This window comes from Tursiops truncatus, chromosome 13 (assembly GCF_011762595.2).
Source record: "Tursiops truncatus isolate mTurTru1 chromosome 13, mTurTru1.mat.Y, whole genome shotgun sequence".
NCBI lineage: Eukaryota > Metazoa > Chordata > Mammalia > Artiodactyla > Delphinidae > Tursiops > Tursiops truncatus.
In genome coordinates this window covers 39,879,970-39,903,157 of record NC_047046.1, presented here as the reverse complement: position 1 = coordinate 39,903,157, position 23,188 = coordinate 39,879,970, and the positions used below count along the sequence as shown (strand labels likewise).

The 23,188-nt window shown below is 46.0% G+C and overlaps 1 protein-coding gene across 10 annotated transcripts in view; it reads right to left on the bottom strand.

Moving 5' to 3' along the window:
• Window positions 1–23,188, bottom strand: part of LAMA3 (laminin subunit alpha 3) — a 241,787-nt gene that overhangs the window by 207,090 nt on the left and 11,509 nt on the right. For all 10 annotated transcript variants that reach the window (XR_004521554.2, XR_004521553.2, XR_012325354.1 and 7 more), the window contains exon 2: window positions 15,650–15,802. Coding sequence is in view for 7 of the 10 variants with exons in the window: in XM_033837630.2 (XP_033693521.1) it covers window positions 15,650–15,802 (153 nt within the window). In the remaining 3 variants the exon portion in view is untranslated. The remainder of the gene's footprint in view (window positions 1–15,649; window positions 15,803–23,188) is intronic.

The following is a 23,188-nucleotide window of genomic DNA, read 5'->3' as shown; positions in this document are numbered from 1 at the left end:
GCTTGTCTTCATCTACATCCCATTTTGTTTAAGAAAAAAGGGTTGGGAGGGATTTAGAACCCTAAATCCTAAAGGATGTACAGAAAACAGCAATATGAAATTACCCAAGAGCAAAAACAAACAAACAAAAGGAGTGAAAGGAAAATGATCAATAGTGATGAAATCTTGAGCCCACAGTGAAGTTTGCACACAAAATACGGGTCATGAAGTTCTATACACTTGCACAGTGTAGCCATAAATTTGCTTTTAGTAGCCAATATAAATAGGGAAACAGGATCCCAGTGTCCATATGTTTTGTTTAGTTTTGTTTTTTAATGCCCCCAAAGCAGCACAATTATTTCAGGGACTAAAGGGATTTCTCAAATGGATCTTCTTAGGGGAACACTCTGGAAGGTGATGGACAACATCCTGAGAGAGGGACATGGTTCTAACCAAACACACCCCACCCCCACCCACCCCCGCCCAGGGGCCATAGAGGTTCATAGAACTGGAGCAGGGACAGAACGGGAGCATCACGTGCAACATATCACACAGCACCTAAGGTCGGCTCTGCAGCCAGACTGCACAGGTGCCAACCCTGTGTCTACTGAGTGCTCACCTGTGACCATTAGTCATAGGGTCAGGAGGCTACAGAACAGCCCTGAGCTCCTGTTTCCTCTTCTAGGAAACAGGAACCTACCCTACAAGGTTGTAGTGAGGATGAAATGAGTTAATACTTGAAAAGTGCTTAGAACGGTTTCCAGCATAGGAAGGATGTTAGCATTAAATTCACATGATAGCTGCCATAGAACTTAACGTTCTCAATTCTAAATTATTCATCTTGTGAAGCAAGGTGTTATTCCTGTTGCTTCACCTTGTGAAGCAGATGTTGAAGAATTTTCTAAGACTCATAAGCGGATCTACCACAAGGAAAAGGGCAACAGACCTTCTTACCACCTATTTTTTCTGAACGTTTCAATGAATACTCTAAATGTAAGTGACCAAGAATCCGACTTTTTCATTATGTCTTCAATATGCTCCAAATTGCAAGGGATAAATATTTTACTACCTGTTGCATATGTATGGCTTTTGGTGTATGAGGGACATGTGTACACTGGACAGATATAGTAAGGAACTCTCTGGACACTCATTCATTCATACATTAAACATACATTCACTGAGTTATTTCTGTGTACCAGGCATTCTCTATAGGACGGAACACAATACTGTTCCTTATTTCATGGTCATAATTCAACTGAGCCCTCTCCCTCTCTTCCTCTCTCTCTCTCTCTCTCTCTCTCTCTCTCTCTCTCTCACACACACACACACACACACACACACACACACTTACATTATATGTACTTTCTAAAAATTTACAGTTAGTCACCTCCTCAATAATTCCCTTTCATTCTTTCAGAGATGACAACTGGGGGGATTTTGGTCACTTTCAACCGGTCAAAAAGCATCCTTCGAAAGTCAGAGCGCTGGTGTCACTCAGAGCCCCAGCGGGAGACGGAGGACGTACTAGAATGAAGTACTTGAGGAGACTTTCATAAAGCAGCTTTCTACGAAGGAGTGAGCAGGGGTGACAGCTAAGAGCATCTGAGCGCCGTTCCCACCCTGGACCTGCAGGGCAAGGACAGGAAGCTGAGACACAGCTGTTGCTGTAGGAGCCAAGCGACTCAGTAGAAGCACTGAGATCCTGCAGTGGGTGGGGGACAGACACCCCAGCCTCACCCTCCTCCCGCCCTCTGAGCTGAGCACGTGCGTGCACATCCCACTGGCCAGACTCTGCCAGATGCCCAAGGGCAGGGAGAATATAGATTCTGCCCGTGAAGGTCAGCTGCTTCGGGCACTGAGCAGGGCGGAGGGTGGCTGGAGGGAGGGGAGGGAGACCATCCCGGTCACAGGGGGACTCGAGGCTACAGTCTTAGACAATTAGCAAACACACCTTGAGCTGCGTAACCAAGTCTGAGCCAGAGAAGAGACTCGTGGTCACAGAAAGGAGAAGCAGACTTTTCAGGGACAGCATCAATAATGCTGAAGAAAAATGACAGTTCATGGTCTAGAGCAGCGCTGCTCAGAGTGTGGTCCATGGACTGCTTGTGACTCATCCACAGTGAAACAGGGACAGAGACCAAGGGTGAGCACTGAGAAACCTTCATAACAATTGGAAAGAACAAGTTGGCATCGATTGAATCTGATTTTATTAAATGAGGCTTATATTTTGTATGTCTTTAGACTTTATTTTTCAATTCATTTTTCTAAGAATTTGTTTTTATTGTATTTTACAAAGGTACTGGTCTGTGACAGCTTAGAAATGTTTTTTTTAAAAAAATGGGTCCCTTGTAACAGACGGTTTGAGGAGCCCTGGTCTAAGCAGTGCTTCTCGAATCTTCATGTGCCCTTGGATTGGGCGGTGGTTTTTGCAGCCTTGGGGAGAGTAGGGGGCTCACACGGATGGAGAAAGTGACAAGAGAAGGGAGGAGAGCAGAATCTAGGGCTGAGTGGAGGCTGGCTGGGAGAGTCATAAAAGGAGTTCAAACCATAGCAACCTAGCAACGGGGGCAAGCCGGGCAGCCCGGGCAACTTGTCAAACCCACCTGTCCTAAACACCAGACGCTTCCAGGTCCAGCCCTGCCCAGGCCGCGCAGAGCTGGGGAGATACCCTCGCCCTGAAACACAGGGATTTGCAAAATGGCTGCGCTCTACCCAGTCTCCCTGCCCTGGCCTCCCTCCGCAGTAAGGAGGCTGGACTCTGCCTTCCTTGTGGTCCACCTGACCTCAGCCAGGCCCTGGGCTCTGCTCTCTCACCCTGATGCTACCTACCCCCTGGCTCCACCCACCTGCATCCTCTGATAGAGACATCAGCCTGATTTCGTGCTGCTGGGCCCCCCCAGATGGTGGTGAAGCAGGACGAGGTCCCGAAGCAGGAGGAGGGCGCTGCGTCTCCCCACCCCTGGTGTGCCCCCTCCATCTCACTGGAGCTCCTGGGACACCGTGTGCTTAGAACCGGCCATGCGGGGACGGCGAGAGGCTGCTGGGCCAGGGTGATTGCGAGAGACAGAGGAAAGACCCCAATGTTCATTCCGGTTATTCCGCAATGTTGAGCAACTGTAAAGGTAAACATGCAATCTCATCGCTCAGGGTGCTTAAAGTATGTGGCACAGAGCTCGTCATGCATGATGTGCTGAATCGGGAAATTCCTACACTGCAGGACATTGCCGTTAGTGGTTTGAGAGTTAAAGAGAGGAGTGCAAATAGCACCGGAGCTTGCTGTTGAGTTAGAGAGACCAAGGAGCAAGCATGAAGCGTCTCACCTGCAGGCTGCATGCCAAGGAGACCTCGCAAGGAAGAGTGGCAGGAACTTCGGGATGGGATGGGGGCGTGTGAAGCCAGGCCTCTCTGGTCTGGAGGGAGCTGCAGAGGTCCCAGGAGGTAGGATGTCCACGCTGCCCACATCGTGAGGCCTTGGGAGGCTGGGCCAGTGGGTACGGCTGGAGCCAGGCAGGGAGCCTGGTCCTGGTGGAGCCCTAACCCTCCCACCTGGCTCCTCGGGCCACCACTCTGGGGCTGGGAGGGGCGGCCGGGGACACGCACAGCACCCCTCCTGAAGGCGGGCAGGAAAACCAGGTGGTGGTTTGATTTGGGTCTAGTTTTTCTCTAAAGGAAGGAAATGCAATGGAAGAACGGAAAGTGAAAAGCACAGAAACAGGACTAGGGAAAGGAGAGGCTTCAGGAAGAAAAGAGTAAAGGAAAATGTCTCGTGGCACAGGAAGGCTCCAGGGCCACCAGCGGAAAGAGGGGCAGAGGCTCTGGTGCGGGCCCTGAAGGACGGCGGGCAGAGGAGGGAAGGCGCCGGGGCCAGGGATGCCCCGAGACGTTACGTTTAATACAAGCTCTCGTTGGAACCCTTGTGAAGAATTCATGAAATTCAGTTTTTCCTTATATATGCTTGCCATTAATAGTAATAGGAAAACTGCCATGATTTAAAGCTAAAATATGCCTGAAATCACGAAAGTTTCACAAGGGAAGAAACAGTTTTCAAGACTAGCTAAAGAATAAAAGAGGCTCTTTTTTAAAAAATTCCATTTACTGGGCATTTCTCTGATTCTGTTGGCATTTAAAGATCTCTAGCAGGCCAACCTCATTGAGGGATGAAATGGTCATATCTGGGGGATGGAGGGCATCAGGAAAGCTCCAAGTAAGCTTTTCCATCAATACCTCCAATCCCACCGGGAATAACTGTGCCTATTGCCCTCTCTGTATTGAATTCTTCTTCTTTCCCCAAAAAGAGAGATTTTCCCAATCGTCTTTACTGTCTTTCTAACTCTAAAAGTAATACATGTTCAGTGAAAAAAATACAGATATAATAGCTAACATGGACTGAGTTCTCGTAGTGCGTGAGGCATAATTTTAAGAGCTTTTCTGTATGACCTTATTAATTCCTCACAATCCTATGAGGGTGGTTCTAGATTCATCCCCACATCTCAGATGAAGAAACTGACCCCGAGACATTAACTAAGAGGGCCCAGTGTCACACAGCTGGAAAGTTCTGGAGCTAGATTTGTACCTATGTAATAACCCAGAGCCATGCATCTGAATCACACTGTAAAAGAGATTCACAGAAGAAAGTAAAAATCAATAATTGCTCCATCCAGAAAAAGCACTCAGCATTTTAGATTCCCTCTTTCCTGACTTTTTGCTTGCTTATACACACAAAGAAAAGGAAATCATACCACGCTATATATACAGCTTACATATAGTTTGCTTTTTTTCCTTCACACTATAGCACGAACATACGTCAGATCAACAAAGACCCCCTCTGTGGCATCCTTCCAATGGTTGCCAATTAATCCATTCAATGAATCAGTCCCCTTTTACTGGACGTGAGATGGTTTCCCACGTTATATAATTATAAACAATGCTCCCAAGAATATCTTTGCTCAAACATTTTAAGCACTTATTTCATTATTTCCTTAGGATAAATTCCTAGAAGTACTAGTTCCATGGCAAACGTAGATAATAATTTTTTAAGATGCAAACATTCTGGGAAGACGTAACATCAGTACTGAGCTTCCAGAACTTTACTGTGAATATATTTATAGATCCTTCACTCACTTGGAAGAGATAAGGCAGTGTAAGCTTATTGGAAGCCTAGAAAAGGAGAGAAGGAGGGGTGTCAATGACAATTTCTCTAAGTAATGATAGTACTAGTCTATGTCTGCCTAGTGCTTCACAAGGGTCAAAGCACGTTCACCAACACTGTTCACAAGCATCTCCAGCCATAGCAGGGAGTCCTCCCCACACACACGGGGGAGGGCCTGCCAGCACACTCCAGCCTGCCCGGGTTCTATGCCTCAGTCAGTCTCCTCTCCACCCTGCCCATCCCGCTGGGGCCAAAGGCTGGCACGGCAGCCTGGGTCCTTCCCAAGAAACCAAGTGGCTCTCCTTCTGGTCAATTCCCAGTTCCACAGAACTCAATACCGGTGCCTTGGCGTGCCATCTTCCTCCTATCTTCTTAACTGCATGGCCAGTCCTCAAAGAAAGAGGATTAACCTTTTCTAGAAGGTACCAAGGGCTTTGTTTCTGTTTATTTTTCTCTCGGCAGCATAAGCCATGATCCGGGGAGTTTTCAAGAAATGAACCCCGGTGCATGTTTGCCGTCTAGCTCTTTGAGAGACGAATTTGATGGGGGCCGACCCACAGCCGGCGGGCTACGCCCTCTAGTGCCTCTTCCTGGACTGTAGACCTCACCCTCCCACGGGAGGCCAAACCCTGGTTATCACCCTTCCTGACAAGAAAGATCCCTCTGACCACTCTGCAGTGGCCTTAATCCTGACACACAGCTGAACACCAGAGTCACAATGGTGTGAGACTCAGGGTGACCTGGTAAGAGTCCCAAGAGGTCCCAAGAGGTCACTGTGACCTCTGTTTAGCACTTTATCATATTAACATATATTCATAGAGAGGTTGGGAGAAAATTCCAGTAGAAAAATGTTGCTGCTTTCCAGTACAATTCCTATCCCTGCTTCTGATTCTTGGTTTTATGTTGTCTGACTACAGCCTACTGAATGTTTTGGAAGGAAACATATTTAAGTCATTTTCTGTTATGTCTGTTATACTTGTGGTGCTGGTTATGTGGGAACTAGCAAATGTAAATAGGGATATTTAAAAAATAGAGCCCAGCTGTTCATGGTTAGAGCAAGACACAAAATCAAATGGGATACTATAAAAGGAATAGTATTGAAATGTTTCTTTCCATTTAATTCATCATGTATTGAGGATGTAGGACCTTCCAGGACTGTGTGTGTGTGTGTGTGTGTGTGTGTGTGTGTGTGTGTGTGTGTGTGTGTGTGTGGTACGCGGGCCTCTCACTGTTGTGGCCTCTGCCGTTGCAGAGAACAGGCTCCGGATGCGCAGGCTCAGTGGCCATGGCTCACGGGCCCAGCCGCTCCACGGCACGTGGGATCTTCCCGGACCGGGGCACGAACCCGTGTCCCCTGCTTCGGCAGGCAGACTCTCAACCACTGCGTCACCAGGGAAGTCCCCTTCCAGGACTTTTAAGGCCCATGGAGAAAAAGAAGACTATGATACGCTCCTTGACCTTAAAGGAGCTCACGGTGTACCAAGCCTTCGTGACAGAGCATAGCAACTGCCTCAGAGTAAACAGAAACAGAAGGGAGGGAAGCAAGCAGTCAGGGAAGGTTTCCAGCAGGCGATAACCTGAGTTACCTTGGGAAGGAGGTAGTCAGACCAGGTGGTGAGCGTGAACAGCACCCAAACAAGGCCACAAAGCAGGAAATGTCATGGAGTGTTTAGGGAACTACCAGTAGGTCCCTACTGATGTGACGTAGAGTCTGCGGGAGAAAGTGGCATCTAGAAAAGAGGCTGGTGAAAAGGCAGGAACTAGACTGTGAGGGGACTTATATGCCATGCCAAGAAACTTGGACTTTATTCTGAAAGTAATGGGGAGCCAACTAGAGGATGTTCATCAGGGAGAATGACACGTTTAAACCTTTGTTTTGCTCCGGAAGCAGTGAGAAAGATTGACAGGTAGATGCCCGGAAAACAGCCAACCTCAGTCATCTCTACTGTTTCTCAGCTCATCTTTCTGCACCATGAGTGACTGCAGAACTAGGGGAGGGACCTGAGAGCAGAGGCTGGGAGATGGGTTAGAAGGCTGGTGGACTAATCACAGGTAAAGCTGTCAAAGGACCAACTAGGGTAGCACGGTATTGATGAGAGGAGGAACGGGACTCCAGGATATTAAGAATCAAGACGTAATAATTAATCAGATGGTAAGGAGCAGCAGGAGGGGGAAATGCAGGAATGTGGAAGAGACTCAGTGAGTCGTATGCTGGTATACTGGCTCCTGGAAAGAAGCCTTGATGTGTAACATTGGCTAATTCCTGTGGTGTAAATGCTCCCACCACGGCTGATGTCAGTGGATACAGAGCTGGGAAGAGATACACAATCTCAGCTTTCACCACAGGTGGGAGCCACCTGCAGCACACAGAAGAGACTGCCTGGCTGACTAGAGAGCTTGCTTCCCTTCTAGAGCAACAGCTGGACTACGTTTCCTGCCTTCTCTGTAGTTACTCAGTCTATGTCTTTGAACCATTGTTTGGAGCGGGTGACCAGGCCAGGATCGGTTACGCTTCAACTCTTCGTGAATGAGAAATAAACTAGCATTGTGTTTAGCCACCAGCATCAGATCTATCTGTTTCAATCTTAAGTAACCTTAGGTAATAATCTTAAGTAATACAGGGAGTAAATGTTAATTCAACTTTATGGCTTGAGGAAATGGGAAGATGGTGGAAAAATATATTGAGAAAAAAGAATACATCAATTGAGGAAAAAAATACTGAAAACAACCAACATGGCCAGAGAATACACCGTTTTTAGGTCAGAAACTATTTCCCAGGCATTATTTTCTATAGTAGTGTTTAGAGATCTTGGAATCTATCCACAAACATACATTACCGATGTTGTATGGGATAGTGATTCAGAGAACTAAGCAAGGTTGACATCTCAGGATTCTATCCTGTTGCTGTGGATCCACTTAGCTTCTTTGAGTTTTTTATACATAAAAAGAAAATGCCAGGACTTCCCTCGTGGCGCAGTGGTTGAGTGTCCGCCTGCCGATGCAGGGGACACGGGTTCGTGCCCCGGTCCGGGAAGATCCCACATGCCGCAGAGCGGCTGGGCCCGTGAGCCATGGCCGCTGAGCCTGCGCGTCTGGAGCCTGTGCTCCGCAACGGGAGAGGCCACAACAGTGAGAGGCCCGCGTACCGCAAAAAAATAAAAAAAAGAAAGAAAAAGAAAATGCCAGACTGCCAGATTCTTCCTAATGTGTAAGTTCCTTAAAAAGCACTTCAAAGGCAAATTGCCATTTTTAGGTTATTACAGTAGCATAAAGGATAAAACTGCATCCCTAGTAGCTCAGGAGATTTTATCAGTCCCTATTTTTCTACCTACTAACAAATTATTTGCTTTCAAGGGTTGAGTCTCATGATTATATGTTCATTAATAGAATATTTATTAATTATAAATTTGCTCTGAATAAGACATGTATCTTGTGTTATTCCTCTAAAATACTTAAGTGATGTTGCAAAGAGACCCAAGTATTATAAGTGGAACCAATTATCTAGTTAATTACATTACCAGGGCCAATGCTGGTCCACTCCCACCCAGAGATTTGGTCTCACAGCAATATGCTTCCACTGGTACTACATGCCCGGGAAATTCAGACCGACCCTGAGTCATCCTTGGCTCATTCTACATTCACTTGACAAATATTTATTGAGCATCTACTATGTGCTGAACACTATGCAAGATGTTGGGAGCAGAATATCATGTAGTGAACAAAAGGAGACATTGTCCCTGGCTTCCTGAAGCTTACAGGCTAGAGAATTCCTAGAAATTCTAGAAATTCTAGAAGACTGAGTCAAATCCAACAGTCATCCACTTTCTGGATTGAACTGTATCCACCCAGAGACCCAACTGAGTCAGACTCTTAATGACCCAGGCAACCCGAGAACCAATTTAATCCCCCAAACCACACACTCAGCAAGAATCAGAAAGTAGCCCAGGCCTTCCTCCCATCTGAGTCAGAAGTGACAAGGGCTACAAAGAATGTTTTGGATTCATCCACCGAAGTCTCATAAAAGTTGAAGAGGACAAGGGAAAAAAAAAAAAAGCTCGTAGAAGGCATCTGAATACTAAATTCACTCTCAGATGCATCTGGACCCTGAGGAGTTCACAATCTATGCGGAGTTCATGAAAAAATAGGTAGACTAATGGGAAATTTCTCTGTGACCTATTGTTTTTCTTTAAAAGTTATAATGCTGTTTCCTTCATTACTCTTAATCTGAGAGCTTTAGAAACATTTTTCTGGATTTTCTACTTACTGCATTTTAAATAACTTGTTCATAGTATTTGCTTGTGTGGACACCTAGTGGGGTTTCTGGACCTCAGTCTTGGCCCCTTTCTTCCCTGTCTTAGTTTGGGTCCTCTCTAAAACCAATTCTGGGGCTTCCCTGGTGGCTCAGTGGTTAAGAATCCGCCTGTCAATGCAGGGGACACGGGTTTGAGCCCTGGTCTGGGAAGATCCCATGTGCCACGGCGCAACTCAGCCCGTGCGCCACAACTACTGAGCCCGTGTGCCACAACTACTGAAGCCTGTGCACCTAGAGCCCGTGCTCTGCAACAAGAGAAGCCACGACAATGAGAAGCCCGCGCATCGCAACAAAGAGTAGCCCCCGCTCGCCGCAACTAGAGAAAGCCTGCGCGCAGCAACAAAAACCCAACACAGCCAAAAATAAATACATAAATAACTTTAAAAAAAAATAAATAAAACCAATTCTGAGATAAAGACTTGGGTACAGGTAGTTGATCTGGGAGTTGATCTCAAGAAGTATAAATTGGGAGAGGGACACAGAGGAGGGAGAAAAGCCAATGACTGAGGTGTTAATAGGCAGATTCCACCAGGGCCAACTGGGGCTCCATCCTGGTGGAGACTCTGAAGAACTGTGAAGAAAGCTCCTCGGAATTGTCCCAAGAAGAGGCAGGGAAATGAGGGGATTTTCCACCAACTCCTGTCTCTTCTGGGCTGAGGGTTGCCTTGGGGGCATTAAATCCTGCACTTCACGGCTAGCTACTCTAAACACGGGCTAAGAAAACTCCCAGGGCCTGGAAAGAGCCCTCAGGCAGGAAGCAGGGAGTCAGGTGGAGGCCCTGGAGATGGTACATGTGTGAACGGGCACAGGAGCTGTGGTCCAGGCTGCCCACTCAGAGGTCCTGGAGGGCTGAGGGCAGGGTCTGCCCTCACAGCCTTTGCCTCTAACAAGGCCCAAAGGACTGTCTTATCTACGGTAAGATAAGATAAGGGGTCTTATCCAGCCAGGCCCCTTTCCCCAGCAACCCTGCAGAACAGGGCGCAAAGGCATCTTTTCATACCTCCAGCCTCTAAGGCAAACATTCATTCCTTTTGCGGTGGGGGGGGGGAGGGGTGTTTGTTTGCTTTGTCTTTGTTTATTTCTACTACTAATAGGTTAAAAACAGTACTCTTGAGGGCATGACAAGTTGTGTAAAAGCCTTAAAATTCTTCTTGAGATGGTTTTTCTGTTGTTCCCTGGAACCCATGAGTCAGGCTTGTTCTGCTGGGGATCCTGTCTTGCCCCTGTGCTGGTCCTCCTCTTCCTTCCCACCTGAGATCCAGCCCCTCCCAACCTCCCGGCCACCTTGACTTCAAGGGACCATGAGAACCCCTGCCTTACCCACATTCACGTGTTTTTCCTTATATCTTACCCTGGGGGAGGAAAAGCAGAGTGAATATAGGGAGTCCACAGAGTAAGGTTCGTTGTGATTCTGAAGGAAATCCAGGAGCGTAACTCAAGCCCATTGCTACACCTTCTTATCTCACAGCGGGGGATGGCCAGAGGTCATGCCCCACCAGGAAGAAAGAAATGTACTTACATTCCAAAAATTCCCCTTTTAAAAACCGGACATCCACATTTTGCTTCAAATGTCAAAATAAACTCATTATACTTGGCCAGACAAGATGAAAGTTTCCAGTAACACATTCTGTTCTTATTCTATAGCCTGAAACTGATTAGTAATATATAATGTAATGAACTTGAACAGCCCCAGAATATGCCACTGCCCCTGGAGAACTGCAGAACCTTCCTACGTTTGCCACCTTGTAAGGAGGAAAACTGCCCTTCAAGATCAAGTCCTGAAGGCAACGTTCTCACTTGTCAAACTGTGTTGGCCAAGAAAAATAACAATGAAAAGCACCAAGCAGTCCAAAACACAACAGAAAAAAGTAACCACCTCGCGACAACGTAAGCTGTCAAACTGACTGCAGCACATCAAAGTCAAATTCCAGTTCTCAATAGCTAGAAAAAAAGTGGTTTCGTAATAACAAGTTCATGGCCTATATTTTATTTCCCAACCATGCATCAAGATTTGTACTTCCTTAAGTCAGAAGGAGAAAGACAAATACCATATGATATCACTTATATGTGAATCTAAAATATGACACAAATTAACCTATCTATGAAACAGGAACAGAATCATGGACATAGAGAACAGACTGGTGGTTGCCAAGTGGGAAAGGGTTGGGGGAGGGATGCAGCGGGAGGTTGGGGTTAGCAGATGTAAGCTTTTATATACAGGATGGATAAACAACAAGGTCCTACTGTATAGCACACAGAACTATATTCAATATCCTATGATAAACCATAGTGGAAAAGAATATTAAAGAAAGAATGTATATATATGTATAACTGAATCACTCTGCTGTACAGCAGTAATTAACACAACATTGTAAATCAACTATACTTCAATTAAAAAATAAATTTAAAAAACTAAGAAAAAGAAAGATTTGCACTTCCTAAATCTAAGGTCTGTAGGTCGCTATTCAATTATGAAATCTAACCTCTCAGTGACACTTTCATGGTTAATTCCAGCAAAAAGGAGAAAATACAGATCCCACTACTGGGGCATAAAATATGATTCTTACAAGATAAAACATGCTTGTTAAAGCACGTGTTGCTCCAACACAAGGAAAAAGAAACATCCTCAGTCTGACATAATGTATATTGCGTTCCCTGCTTCTAGACTTTTCTAGAGTATTTTCTATGGGATTACATACAGTATTTTCTAGAGGAGCAGAAGTTAGGAGTCGGTCTGTTTTAATAATGAGTGTTTACTAAAGTTCACTTTGTTTTATTAAATAAAAACTTACTTAAAAACCACCAGCCTGAAGAGGTTTAAAAACAAAGTAGTCAACTCATTCAAACCTCACGGCAATCCTATGAGGCGAGCACTAGTATCATCTGACTTTATAAATGTGGAAACTGCAAGAGAGAGCAGTGAAGTCTGTGGCTCAGGGTCACACAGAGAGTAAGCAGTGCCTCAGGGCATGGACCGGGGTGGGCTGACCCTAGGACCCACACTCCCAGCCACCTACAGAGGAGCATCCCAGCCAGGATGGAGGTGGGTGGGCACAGTCTTCATGAAGATGTTTACCATGGCTCATGTCTGTCAGCAACCAGCAAATTACTAAACTGTTCCTACGCTGGTGTTTTTTTAATTCACCTATCTTATTTAAGGATATTTAGATACATCAAAAGGGTACTTTTAAAAGGTAGGTTTTTTGTTTTTTTGGTTTTTTTTGCGGTATGCGGGCCTCTCACCGTTGTGGCCTCTCCCGTTGCGGAGCAACAGGCCCCAGACGCGCAGGCTCAGCGGCCACGGCTCACGGGCCCAGCCGCTCCGCGGCATGTGGGATCTTCCTGGACCGGGGCACGAACCCGTGTCCCCTGCATCGGCAGGCGGACTCTCAACCACTGCGCCACCAGGGAAGCCCAAAAGGTAGGTTTTTTAAAAAAAATAGCCTTAAGGGAAAAAGAGCAAATCCACAGGGCACTGGTATGTTCAGTAAACATCACTTAATGGGTTAAAATTCCCAGCTAACTACAGAAATCCTCAGTTTAAAAAGTGGTATGACAGGTAAATCCTAGTCATTATAGGCAAAATCTCTACTGAATTAATGCTAGAAGGATAAGACTAATTCATGGTTGAAACTGGGGTTATGGAGTCTTTCACACCATGACGGATCTCCCTGAATTATCTCAGATGCAAACTGACGGTGAAAATATTCTCAGGAGAGGCCTGATTTAACAAAACATATGGGCAGAAGAGGTGGAAAACCCTTCTATCACCAAACTGAAGACAGCACGTTCATTGGAAGGAATCTCAGTATCATTCGATTTCCAGTCTGTGGGATGCATTTCCCTTTTGTATTTCTTATGTATCCCAAACACCAAGAATAGCACATAGTAGGTACTCAAGAAATATTTGTTGAAGGAATAGGGTGAAATATATGAGAGGCATTGCCTGGTCTGAAGGAGGGAAAAAGAAGGTGCATTAATTTTCTGCTGCTGTTTAACAAATTACTGCAAACTTAGTGGCATAAAACACCACCATTTATTATCTTGTGGTTCTTTACGTCAGGAGTCTGGGCATGATGCAGCCAGGTTCTCTGCCCAGGGTCAAGGCTGCTATCAAGGTAATCACCAAATGCCTGGGAAGACCCACTTCCGAGTTGCACATGTTGTTAGCAGAATCCATATTCTTATGGTTCCTGAGGTTCCTGCTTTTTTTGCTGGCTGTTGGCTGGGGCCTCTCTCAGTTTCTAGAACTCACTCTTAGGTCCTTGCCATGTGGCCATCACCACAGGCAGCTTTCCCCTTCAAGGTCAGCAGGAAAATTTCTCATGTTTCAAATCTCTTTCTTGGGGTAGGGCTCAGTCACTTTTTTTGTTTGTTTTTGTTTTTGTTTTTTTGCGGTACGCGGGCCTCTCACCGCTGTGACCTCTCCCGTTGCGGAGCAACAGGCTCCGGACGCGCAGGCTCAGCGGCCATGGCTCACGGGCACAGCCGCTCCGCGGCATGCGGGATCCTCCCAGACCGGGGCACGAACCCGCGTCCCCTGCATCGGCAGGTGGACTCCCAACCACTGCGCCACCAGGGAAGCCCAGGGCTCAGTCACTTTTAAGAGCTCCCTTAATTAGGAGAGGTCCCTCAGGATAGTCTCCCTTTTGAGCAGCTGACTTGGGACCTTAAACGCATCTGCAAAATTCCTTCATCTTTGTCATATGATGCCACTTTATCATGGAAGTGACATCCATCGTATTTCTAGTGCTGTCCACAGTCAAAAGAGAGGGCCATGTACACCAGGAGGGAAGCATTGTGGGGACCATCTTAGCCTACCACAGGAGGACAGGTCTGAGTCAGGTACCCTCGTGGACCAGCTGGCCAAACAAGGACAAAAACTATGGTAGTCAGTGTCCACAGAGTCAGAATTTCCAGGAAGGAGAATGCTATAAAAACATCTCTGCTATATCCATGTTCATAGTAGCATTATTCACAATAGCGTAAGGGCGGAAGCAACCCAAGTGCCCATTGACGGATGAATGGAGAAACAAAATGTGATACCCATACAATGGAATATTATTCAGCCTTTAAAAGAAAGGAGGGGCTTGCCTGGTGGCGCAGTGGTTGAGAGTCCGCCTGCCGGTGCAGGGGACGCGGGTTCGTGCCCCGGTCCGGGAATATCCCACATGCCGCGGACCGGCTGGGCCCGTGAGCCATGGCCGCTGAGCCTGCGCGTCTGGAGCCTGCGCTCCACAACGGGAGAGGCCACAACAGTGAGAGGCCCGCGTACCACAAAAAAAAAAAAAAAAAAAAAAAAGAAAGGAAATTCTGACACATGCTGCAACATGGATGAACCCTGAAGACATTCTGCTAAGTGACACAAGCCAGTCACAAAAGGACAAATACGGTATGATTCCACTTATATGAGGTATCAAGGGTAGTCAAATTCATAGAGATAGAAGGTAGAAGGGGGAGTTAGTGTTTAATGAGTACACAGCGCCAGTTCTGCAAGATAAAAAAGATTCTGGAGATTGATTTCACAACCACATGAATCTGTTTAACACTGCTGAACTGTACACTTAAAAATGGCTAATATGGGCTTCCCTGGTGGCGCAATGGTTGAGAGTCCGCCTGCCGATGCAGCGGACACAGGTTCGTGCCCCAGTCCGGGAAGATCCCACATGCCGTGGACAGTCTGGGCCCGTGAGCCATGGCCGCTGAGCCTGCGCGTCCGGAGCCTGTGCTCCGCAACGGGAGAGGCCACAGCAGTGAGAGGCCCACGTACCGCAAAAAAAAAAAAAAAAAAAAAAAGGCTAATATGTTAAACTTTATGTTATATGTACTCTACCACTGCCAAAAATACCTTTGCCAATGATACTACTTACAACTATTTTTTAACTCATTTAATAGACGGGTATGGGTGTCTGCCTCGTGACACGCACTGTGCTGGGTGACAAGGGACACAAATATTAATGTAACAGGTTTCACAGTGATTAGTGAACTGAAACTGAAGTTTGTTTTTAAAATAATCATTATTATATCAGAAATAACCACAGAGGATATATGTATATGTATGACTGATTCACTTTGCGGTATAGCAGAAACTAACACAACATTGTAAATCAACTATACTCCAATAAAAAATTAAGTAAAGAAAGAAATAACCACAGAAACAATGATCCAAACTAATTTTTCCTCATTCCAGATGAAATGCCCCAACTCACCTGCCCCAGATCCAAGGTGACGTTGACTTTGTTGTATTGTGTGCCTGAGGAGAGAGGAGGGCTTTGCCACCACAGTTCAGATCCATCAATTGCGTTGGTGATGGGGTGTGCTTTCCTGGGGTCCTCAGAATTGCAATAGTCACAGAACTGGCCCTGAAATAATAAAGCTCTCGTTTTATTGTCAAGTAGTTTTTTCTTATCAATTTAGTAGAAGAGGTAATTGAAACAAAGACCGTTTTCTATAGCTTAGAGAATTCAGCTATTGAATTTCATCATAATGTTTTCTGAAGACAGTAGTAAGGCTTTCTCTTTTTCGTTCAGTCTTAAACCATATCACCTGTTTATACTTCTGTTTATCATGTTTCTAGGATACACATTATATTTATCTTCCATCAGTTAGAGTTATGTTTTTCTTGTCTTGTATGACACTTTAAGAAGAGCCTGTTGTGTCTGAGATGCAATGATGTTCTCCTTCAGAAAATCCTTTTTGCTGTTTGCATCCTCCTCTGCAAGTTCTGTGTCAAGCCCTGGGATACAGAGAGGATCCCTGCTCACAGCCCCAGTGGAGGTGATAAGCATACAAGTAACCATAAAGGAAGTAGGTTTGGCAAGAGTATAGAGTGCTGGGTCTAAGGCAGGGTGGAAGAGGTGGGATTTCAGCTGCCTGTGAGGATGGAGAGGAGGCTGGTAAGTGTCAGTGAGCAGTCAACAAGGAAGGTGTTCCAGGTGGAGGAATGAGCACCAGCAAAGGCACAGAGACCAGCTGGTCCATTTGAACAAGACCATAAGTAATGGAAAACTACACTTGAAAGGTAAGTGGGGGAGATGTAGCTGGGCTGTGGATACTGGAGTGAGAAGTCGGCAGTTAATTTAGTAGGTAAGTGGGAATCCTGGAGTGGTATTTATTTGATATTATCATCTCTACTGAATTCTAATTCTACTGATATCATCTCATCTTCTTACTGAATTACTCTTTTTCAGTAGGCAGATTCTCTTGATTCTATTTTGTTTTGTTTTATTTTGTTTTGTTTTTGTAATGAATTTTAGCACCATTACCACTCAAAAAGCTGAACATACGCCTTTCTTATATATTGAATATACTTTTAACTGGTTCAAAGCCTCGTGCTTACCCAGTAGTGGATGTCACATACTGAACTGCTTTGCTCCCCAATTAAATGATCTAAGGGCATAACTACCACATAGGAGAGGGATAGAGAAGCAAACCTAGACCCGCAGCCCCTCCAGAAATGTGCTGTGAGAAAAGGGTAACTCTGCCCCAGACAAGCATCTTGGAAGTTAATTTTTTAATGCTCAAGGATAAATTCGATCCTGGTGTGGAACTAAATGTGTGGCCGAATGTTTTCATCGAGTGTGTTACAGAGGGCTCCTTCATATGTGGTGATATATTATGTACAACTTTATCTTTTGACCCTTCATGAAGATACTTCTGTAACTCAGGAGCAGCACCGTGCGGTAAGCAGTCCCATCAGTTCACGAGCCCAGAGGCCACATGTGTCTTGCCTTCCCTATATCACTTCAGCCTAGAACATCACAGAAGCCCAATAAAGGAATAAACCCCTCAGGGTTTTTCAAAAAATTGCTTGAGTTCTTTCTACAAAATTTTATTATTATAATAAGTATAATTGATAACTATTTAAGCTAGGACCTATTAACATTTATGAGTATTTTGCCCTTTAATGATTTGTATTTTTCCCATTTTCTCCCTAGAAATCATTTTACCAGTTTAATTATTTGGTGAGGGAATTAAATTGTTATTTCTTGAAGTTTAGAAGATTTACATGTGATAGAGGCAAATCTCCCCCAAGGATGATAATCTACATTCATCTCCATCTCCAGAGTATAGATATGAGGAGTGGAGATGTTCCTTTTTTGTTGTCATAGATGAATTAAGGACTTACCATTAGAAATAAAAGTTTACAATCTCTCAGTGGAAAATAAAGGTGAATACCTTTAAGAACTTGGAGCAAGGAATGAGTTCTTAAACAAGATTCAGAAAGCACTGACCACAAAGGAAGAGACAGATTTGACGACATTAAAATTAAGAACATTGGGTCCATCAACAGATGAATGGATAAAGATGTGGTATATATATACCACATACCGCAAAAAAAAAAAAAAAAAAAAAAAACTATATAGAAAGGAAAGCAAAGGAAAAATTAATAAAGGATTCAGGATGATGGTTACCCCAGATTGAGAGAAAAAGAGAGATGGGAGGTGGGGAAATCATATGGTTAGACGTAAGTTATTGCTAAGGCCCTATTTTGAGTTTTGGTAGCAAGTTCATGGGTGCTTATTATATGATTAAAATTTTTTTTTGGCTGCACTGCACGGCATGCAGAATCTCAGTTCCCCGACCAGGGATCGAACCCGTGCCCCCTGCTGTGGAAGGGTGGAGTCTTAACCGCTGGACCACCAGAGAAGTCCCTTGTTATACTATTTAAAATCCATCCATCCACATACACATTAAGGCTTATCATGCAAGGACCAATGATGAAAGCATGTCTTAAACTGAGGGTCACGAACAATCCCTAATCTAATCTAATTCTGCACCTGAGGTCAAATATTTTTTAAATAACCATAAATAAATAAAAGCAGGACAAAAACTGGTAGAAGTCAGAGAAGAGGGGGACAGACAGAGAACAGAGAGGATTCTTACATCCTTGTGTTCAGTTATTCATCCATCCAGGCAACAAACCTGTACTGACCATGTACTCTGTATCAGAAGCTATTCCAGACAGAGATGAGAATATTGAAAGATAAACAAGACAAGGGACTCACGCTCTGAACTGTGTCAAAGCTACTATTAGCCTAGTCGTGTGGGAAACAGCAAATGTAACAGAAGGGGCTAGAAGGAAAGGGGACAAAACTGTTCAAATAAACAACAAAAGAGAGTAGAGATCCAAGGCTGGAGGTCCCCAGAGGACAAGCCAGTGTTTGCCCAGAAGCCCACGGAGTGACCTACCCTCATTTAGAAAGATGGAAAAAAAAATAGTCTCTCGTATTGCTCACATTTTTGATGATTCTCCTTAACCAAAAGCCTCTCATATATAATACTGTGCAACTGAATTCACAGCATAAACACTGTCTTGTTCTAAGAAACTAGAGGTTGATTACAGCACCACTCCCTAACATGACTTCTTTTATTGTCTGAACAGTCATTCATTTATTCAACTTTTCCAAATCGCCACCAGTGTGTGGAGCACTGTGTTGGATGCTGGGGTAAAAACAAAGGAACAAACGCTAAGAGCTGGACCCGGCCCCGGAAGAAATCCAGTGGGATAGAAGAGAAGTAACTCAAACACAACATGTCACCAGCAGGGGCTGGGATCAAGTGAGCGTGTGGGGCGTGGGAGCCCAGGAGAGACATGCCACGCCTTCCCTGCCGAATCTTCACCACATTCTCAGATGCGTATCAAATCAGGACCTAAAGACCCAGAAGTGAAGGCTCACGGAGGTGAAGGGCCTCACCTCAAACCACACAGCCGGGACGTGCAGGAACCAGGACCCGTGTGTGGGTCTGGCCACAGTCCTTACAGCTCAGAACGCTTTCCATCCTGGCCTGGCTGCTCTGGAAGCTGCATCAGAGCCCCATCTTAGATTTGGATGGAGTGTGAGGCCGCACTGCAATAGCAATTATGTGATTTTCCAAACACCTGCCCACGACCAGATGTGTGGGAAGAGATCCAGCTGAGGAGAGAACCCCGTCTGACAGAAGCTTAGCTGCACCCGTGCCCTGCGGCAGGCACAGAAAACACGGCAAGATCTAACCACGCTCACCCATCGACAGCCCTGTTTCATGATCACCACGTTTGCGCTACCGCGAACCCTCCTCCTCACCATCACTCACCGAGGCTCCTGAGGTTACGTGCCTTAAAGGCACTGTCTCAAGTGGCCAGACCCAAGCCAGCTGGAGCCCTGATGTGGAGAACATTCTGGAGTGTGCCCATTCCCAACTTGGGATTGCTCCTTTACCAAAACCTTGTTCAGAACGCTCTCCATTCTGAGAAGCACAAAGCACATGGGCGTGGTTACCTACCACTCAGACAAGCATCTTGTAAATGTCCTGAGCACCTAAACGTCTGCACAGGGTGGGGTGAAGGGCGACCACACAGCCCAGGAGAGCGCCCAGCTCTGCAGCCCACACACAGCTTTCACCCCACCAGAAGGAGGCGCTTTGCCCTCTAGTGTGCCGGGTTCCTGGAGCAAGGGATTTGAGAGACCAAACAAGGGGCTGCAGGTTGGTTCCAGGTACGTATATTTTAATTTATTTATTTTTTATTTCTTTATCTTTGGCTGTGTTGGGTCTTCGTTGCTGCGTGCGGGCTTTCTCTAGTTGTGGCGAGCGGGGGCTGCTTTTCTTTGTGGTGCGCAGGCTTCTCATTGCAGTGGCTTCTCTTGTTGCAGAGCACGGGCTCTAGGCATGTGGGCTTCAGTAGTTGCAGATGTGGGCTCAGTAGCTGTGCCTGGCAGGCTCTAGAGCGCAGGCTCAGTAGTTGTGGCGCACGGGCTTAGTTGCTCAACAGCATGTGGGATCTTCCTGGACCAGGGCTCGAACCCGTGTCCCCTGCATTGACAGGCGTATTCTTAACCACTGTGCCACCAGGGAAGCCCAGGTATGTATTTTTTAAGGCAGATAAACAAACATCTGCAAAATTTATACCTATTACTCAAAAACTATGTCCACTCAGGTCAAATTACAGAGGGTTTTTCTTTTAATTTGTTTCAAAGAGATGCATTTTGGAGTAGAACGATGGAGGTCTAAATCCTGCCTCTACCAGTCACAGCTTCAAAATGTTAGTCAAAATATTTAGTCTCGGGCTTCCCTGGTGGCGCAGTGGTTGAGAGTCCGGCTGCCGATGCAGGGGACACGGGTTCATACCCCGGTCCGGGAAGATCCCACGTGCCGCGGAGCGGCTAGGCCCGTGAGCCATGGCCACTGAGACTGCGTGTCCGGAGCCTGTGCTCCGCAACGGGAGAGGCCACAACAGTGAGAGGCCGCGTACCACAAAAAAAAAAAAAAAAAATTGTTTAGTCTCCTTTGGGTTCCATTTTCTCTTTGTTAAAACGGGCTAACACCACCAACCTTACGCAGTGATTTTGATGATTCAATGAGACGCCGTCCATAAAGTGATCACACCACCATCAGAACCACTGGAGTGTTTATCCATTCATCTGCTCATCAACACTTACGTTGCTTCCATATCTTGGCAATTGTAAATAATGCTGCTCTGAACACTGAGGTGCATGTATCTTTTCAAATTAGTTTTTGTTTTTTTCAGATATATACCTAAGAGTGGAATTGCTGGGTCATATGGTAGTTCTATTTTTAGTTTTTTGAGAAACCTCCATACTATTTTCCACAGTGGCTGGACCAATTTAGAGTCCCACCAACAGTGTACAAGTAAAACCCATCTTTTTAATGGTTTCCATATAATCCTCTTCCTTCTACTTCTCCCTCTATTCTCTTGTTCCCTATACGTAGTGTTGGCATACCACTGGCAATAAGGGGTCGCTTGGTACCTGTAGTTGCAGGTAAGTGGTCTGCTCACAAATAAACTCAGGTTTCTGAGGTGGGCCAGGCCACACTTAGGCCTGTCTGCTCAATGCCCCAAACCCAAAGCACTTCCTCTTTAGAGCTTCATCCCAAAGCCTAGATTTACAAAAGCAGCTCTGCCTTGACAGTTTATTCATCCAGCTGTCAACTATTGACCTGCTAAGGGCCAGATACTGTCCTCAGGAGAGAGTCTGACCTTGACCTGAGGCATTCCTCAAACCAAATATTTCCCTCTCAATTCCATTTCAGTTATTAATCTCCTTATGAAATAACTACACTCTTTTTTTTTTTTTTTTTTTTGTGGTACGCGGCCCTCCCACCACCGCGGCCTCCCCCGTTGCAGAGCACAGGCTCTGGACGTGCAGGCCCAGTGGCCACGGCCCACAGGTCCAGCCACTCCACGGCACGCGGGTTCCCCCAGACCGGGGCATGAACCTGCGTCCCCTGCATCGGCAGGCGGACTCCCAACCACTGCGCCACCAGGGAAGCCCTACTACACTCTTTACCACTTTATTTTCTCATTGTCCTAATGCCCTCAACTCTTTCATTCATCCTTTTAAAATTTTATCAGTCACCTAAATTCTTTTGAGAACCAGAAAGGGAATACATACGTACAAAAATAAAATGAAGTATTTATAAATTCTGGAAAGTGGTCTCACTCAGAGATAACATTCAAAACATACAAAAACGAGGGCAGCGTGGCTTTCTGAGTTCCTAGAAACACCAAACATGTTCCCACCTCAGGGCCCTTGCACCTGCTGGTCCTCTGCCGGGAACACATTTTCCCAGCCTTTCCTTGGGGCTGCCTTCCTCTCAACCCTCAGCTTTCTGTACCAATAACACTCCTTAGCAAAGCTTCGCCATCTGCTTGACCTATAGAAGCTTCCCTCTTTAATCTCAATCGCAAAATCCCATTTATCCTCTCCAAGACACAATAACAATCTATAATTATCATATTAGTTTGCTCACTGGTTACAGTCTCCCCATAGAAGGTTAGCTGCTTATAAGCAGGGACCTTTTCTGCCTTGTTAGGAATTGTACTCCCAGCCCATCATATCCCTGTCCTCTGTGCCTGGCACAGAGATGTCAATAAATATTTGTGAAATATAGTAGTGGGTGAATATTGCGCATAAGTATGTGTACATGCATGCTTCCAGGCGGCAGTTCTTTCCTTAGGTGATAAAAAGCTACAATAGGGACCGTCCACAAAAGACAGCTCTGGGTGAGCTGCCAGGTGTTCGGTGGTCAAGGAGGACAAGGGGCTAATTTGAAAGCAGCAATCAAGGCCATTCACTTCCTGTGCCTGACTGTGCGGGCAAAAGGCAAAGGAGAGAGGTGCCAGCTCCCCAGGGTTCCATTTCCCCCAGGCGAGGGTCAGATGACAGGAGAATGAGCTCACTGCCCAGGAACCCCAAACAAAAGGCTCCTGCCTTCTTATGCACCCAGGGAGTTGGGAGGGGGATGCAGAGAGGAGTAGAACAGTACCAAGTCCGAGTGGGGGAAAGGGCCTCACCCATAGCACCCCGATAGCACCCCAAAAACGAGTCTCAGTGGAGGCCTCCGAACAGAGGCTCTAGGGCGGAGAATGCAGATAAGTACATGAGCATGGCTGGTCCACGGGGGCCTGGCTCCTTGACTGCAGCTCCCTCCAGAAAACTGCAAGGCGCTGGTGTGGGGAGGGCAGCTGCCCATGCTAGGCCCCTGCTAGGCCCCAATTAAAGCCTTTGGATTGCCTATGATGCAACCTAAAATCACACAGACGATTCTGACCTGGAGACAACCTTCTCGCCCTCCTCTCTGAAAATCCTTTCAGTGGTGCGGCACTGAAGGCAGTCCTTCTCCACAGCTGAACTCAATCCTTCGCTCTGCAAAGCTACACCACCCTTTGTATTTTGTCTTCAGTGAAGATGGAGAACCATTGGTTACAAACATCCCTATCATGATTGTGAAGGCCCTTGGCCTCA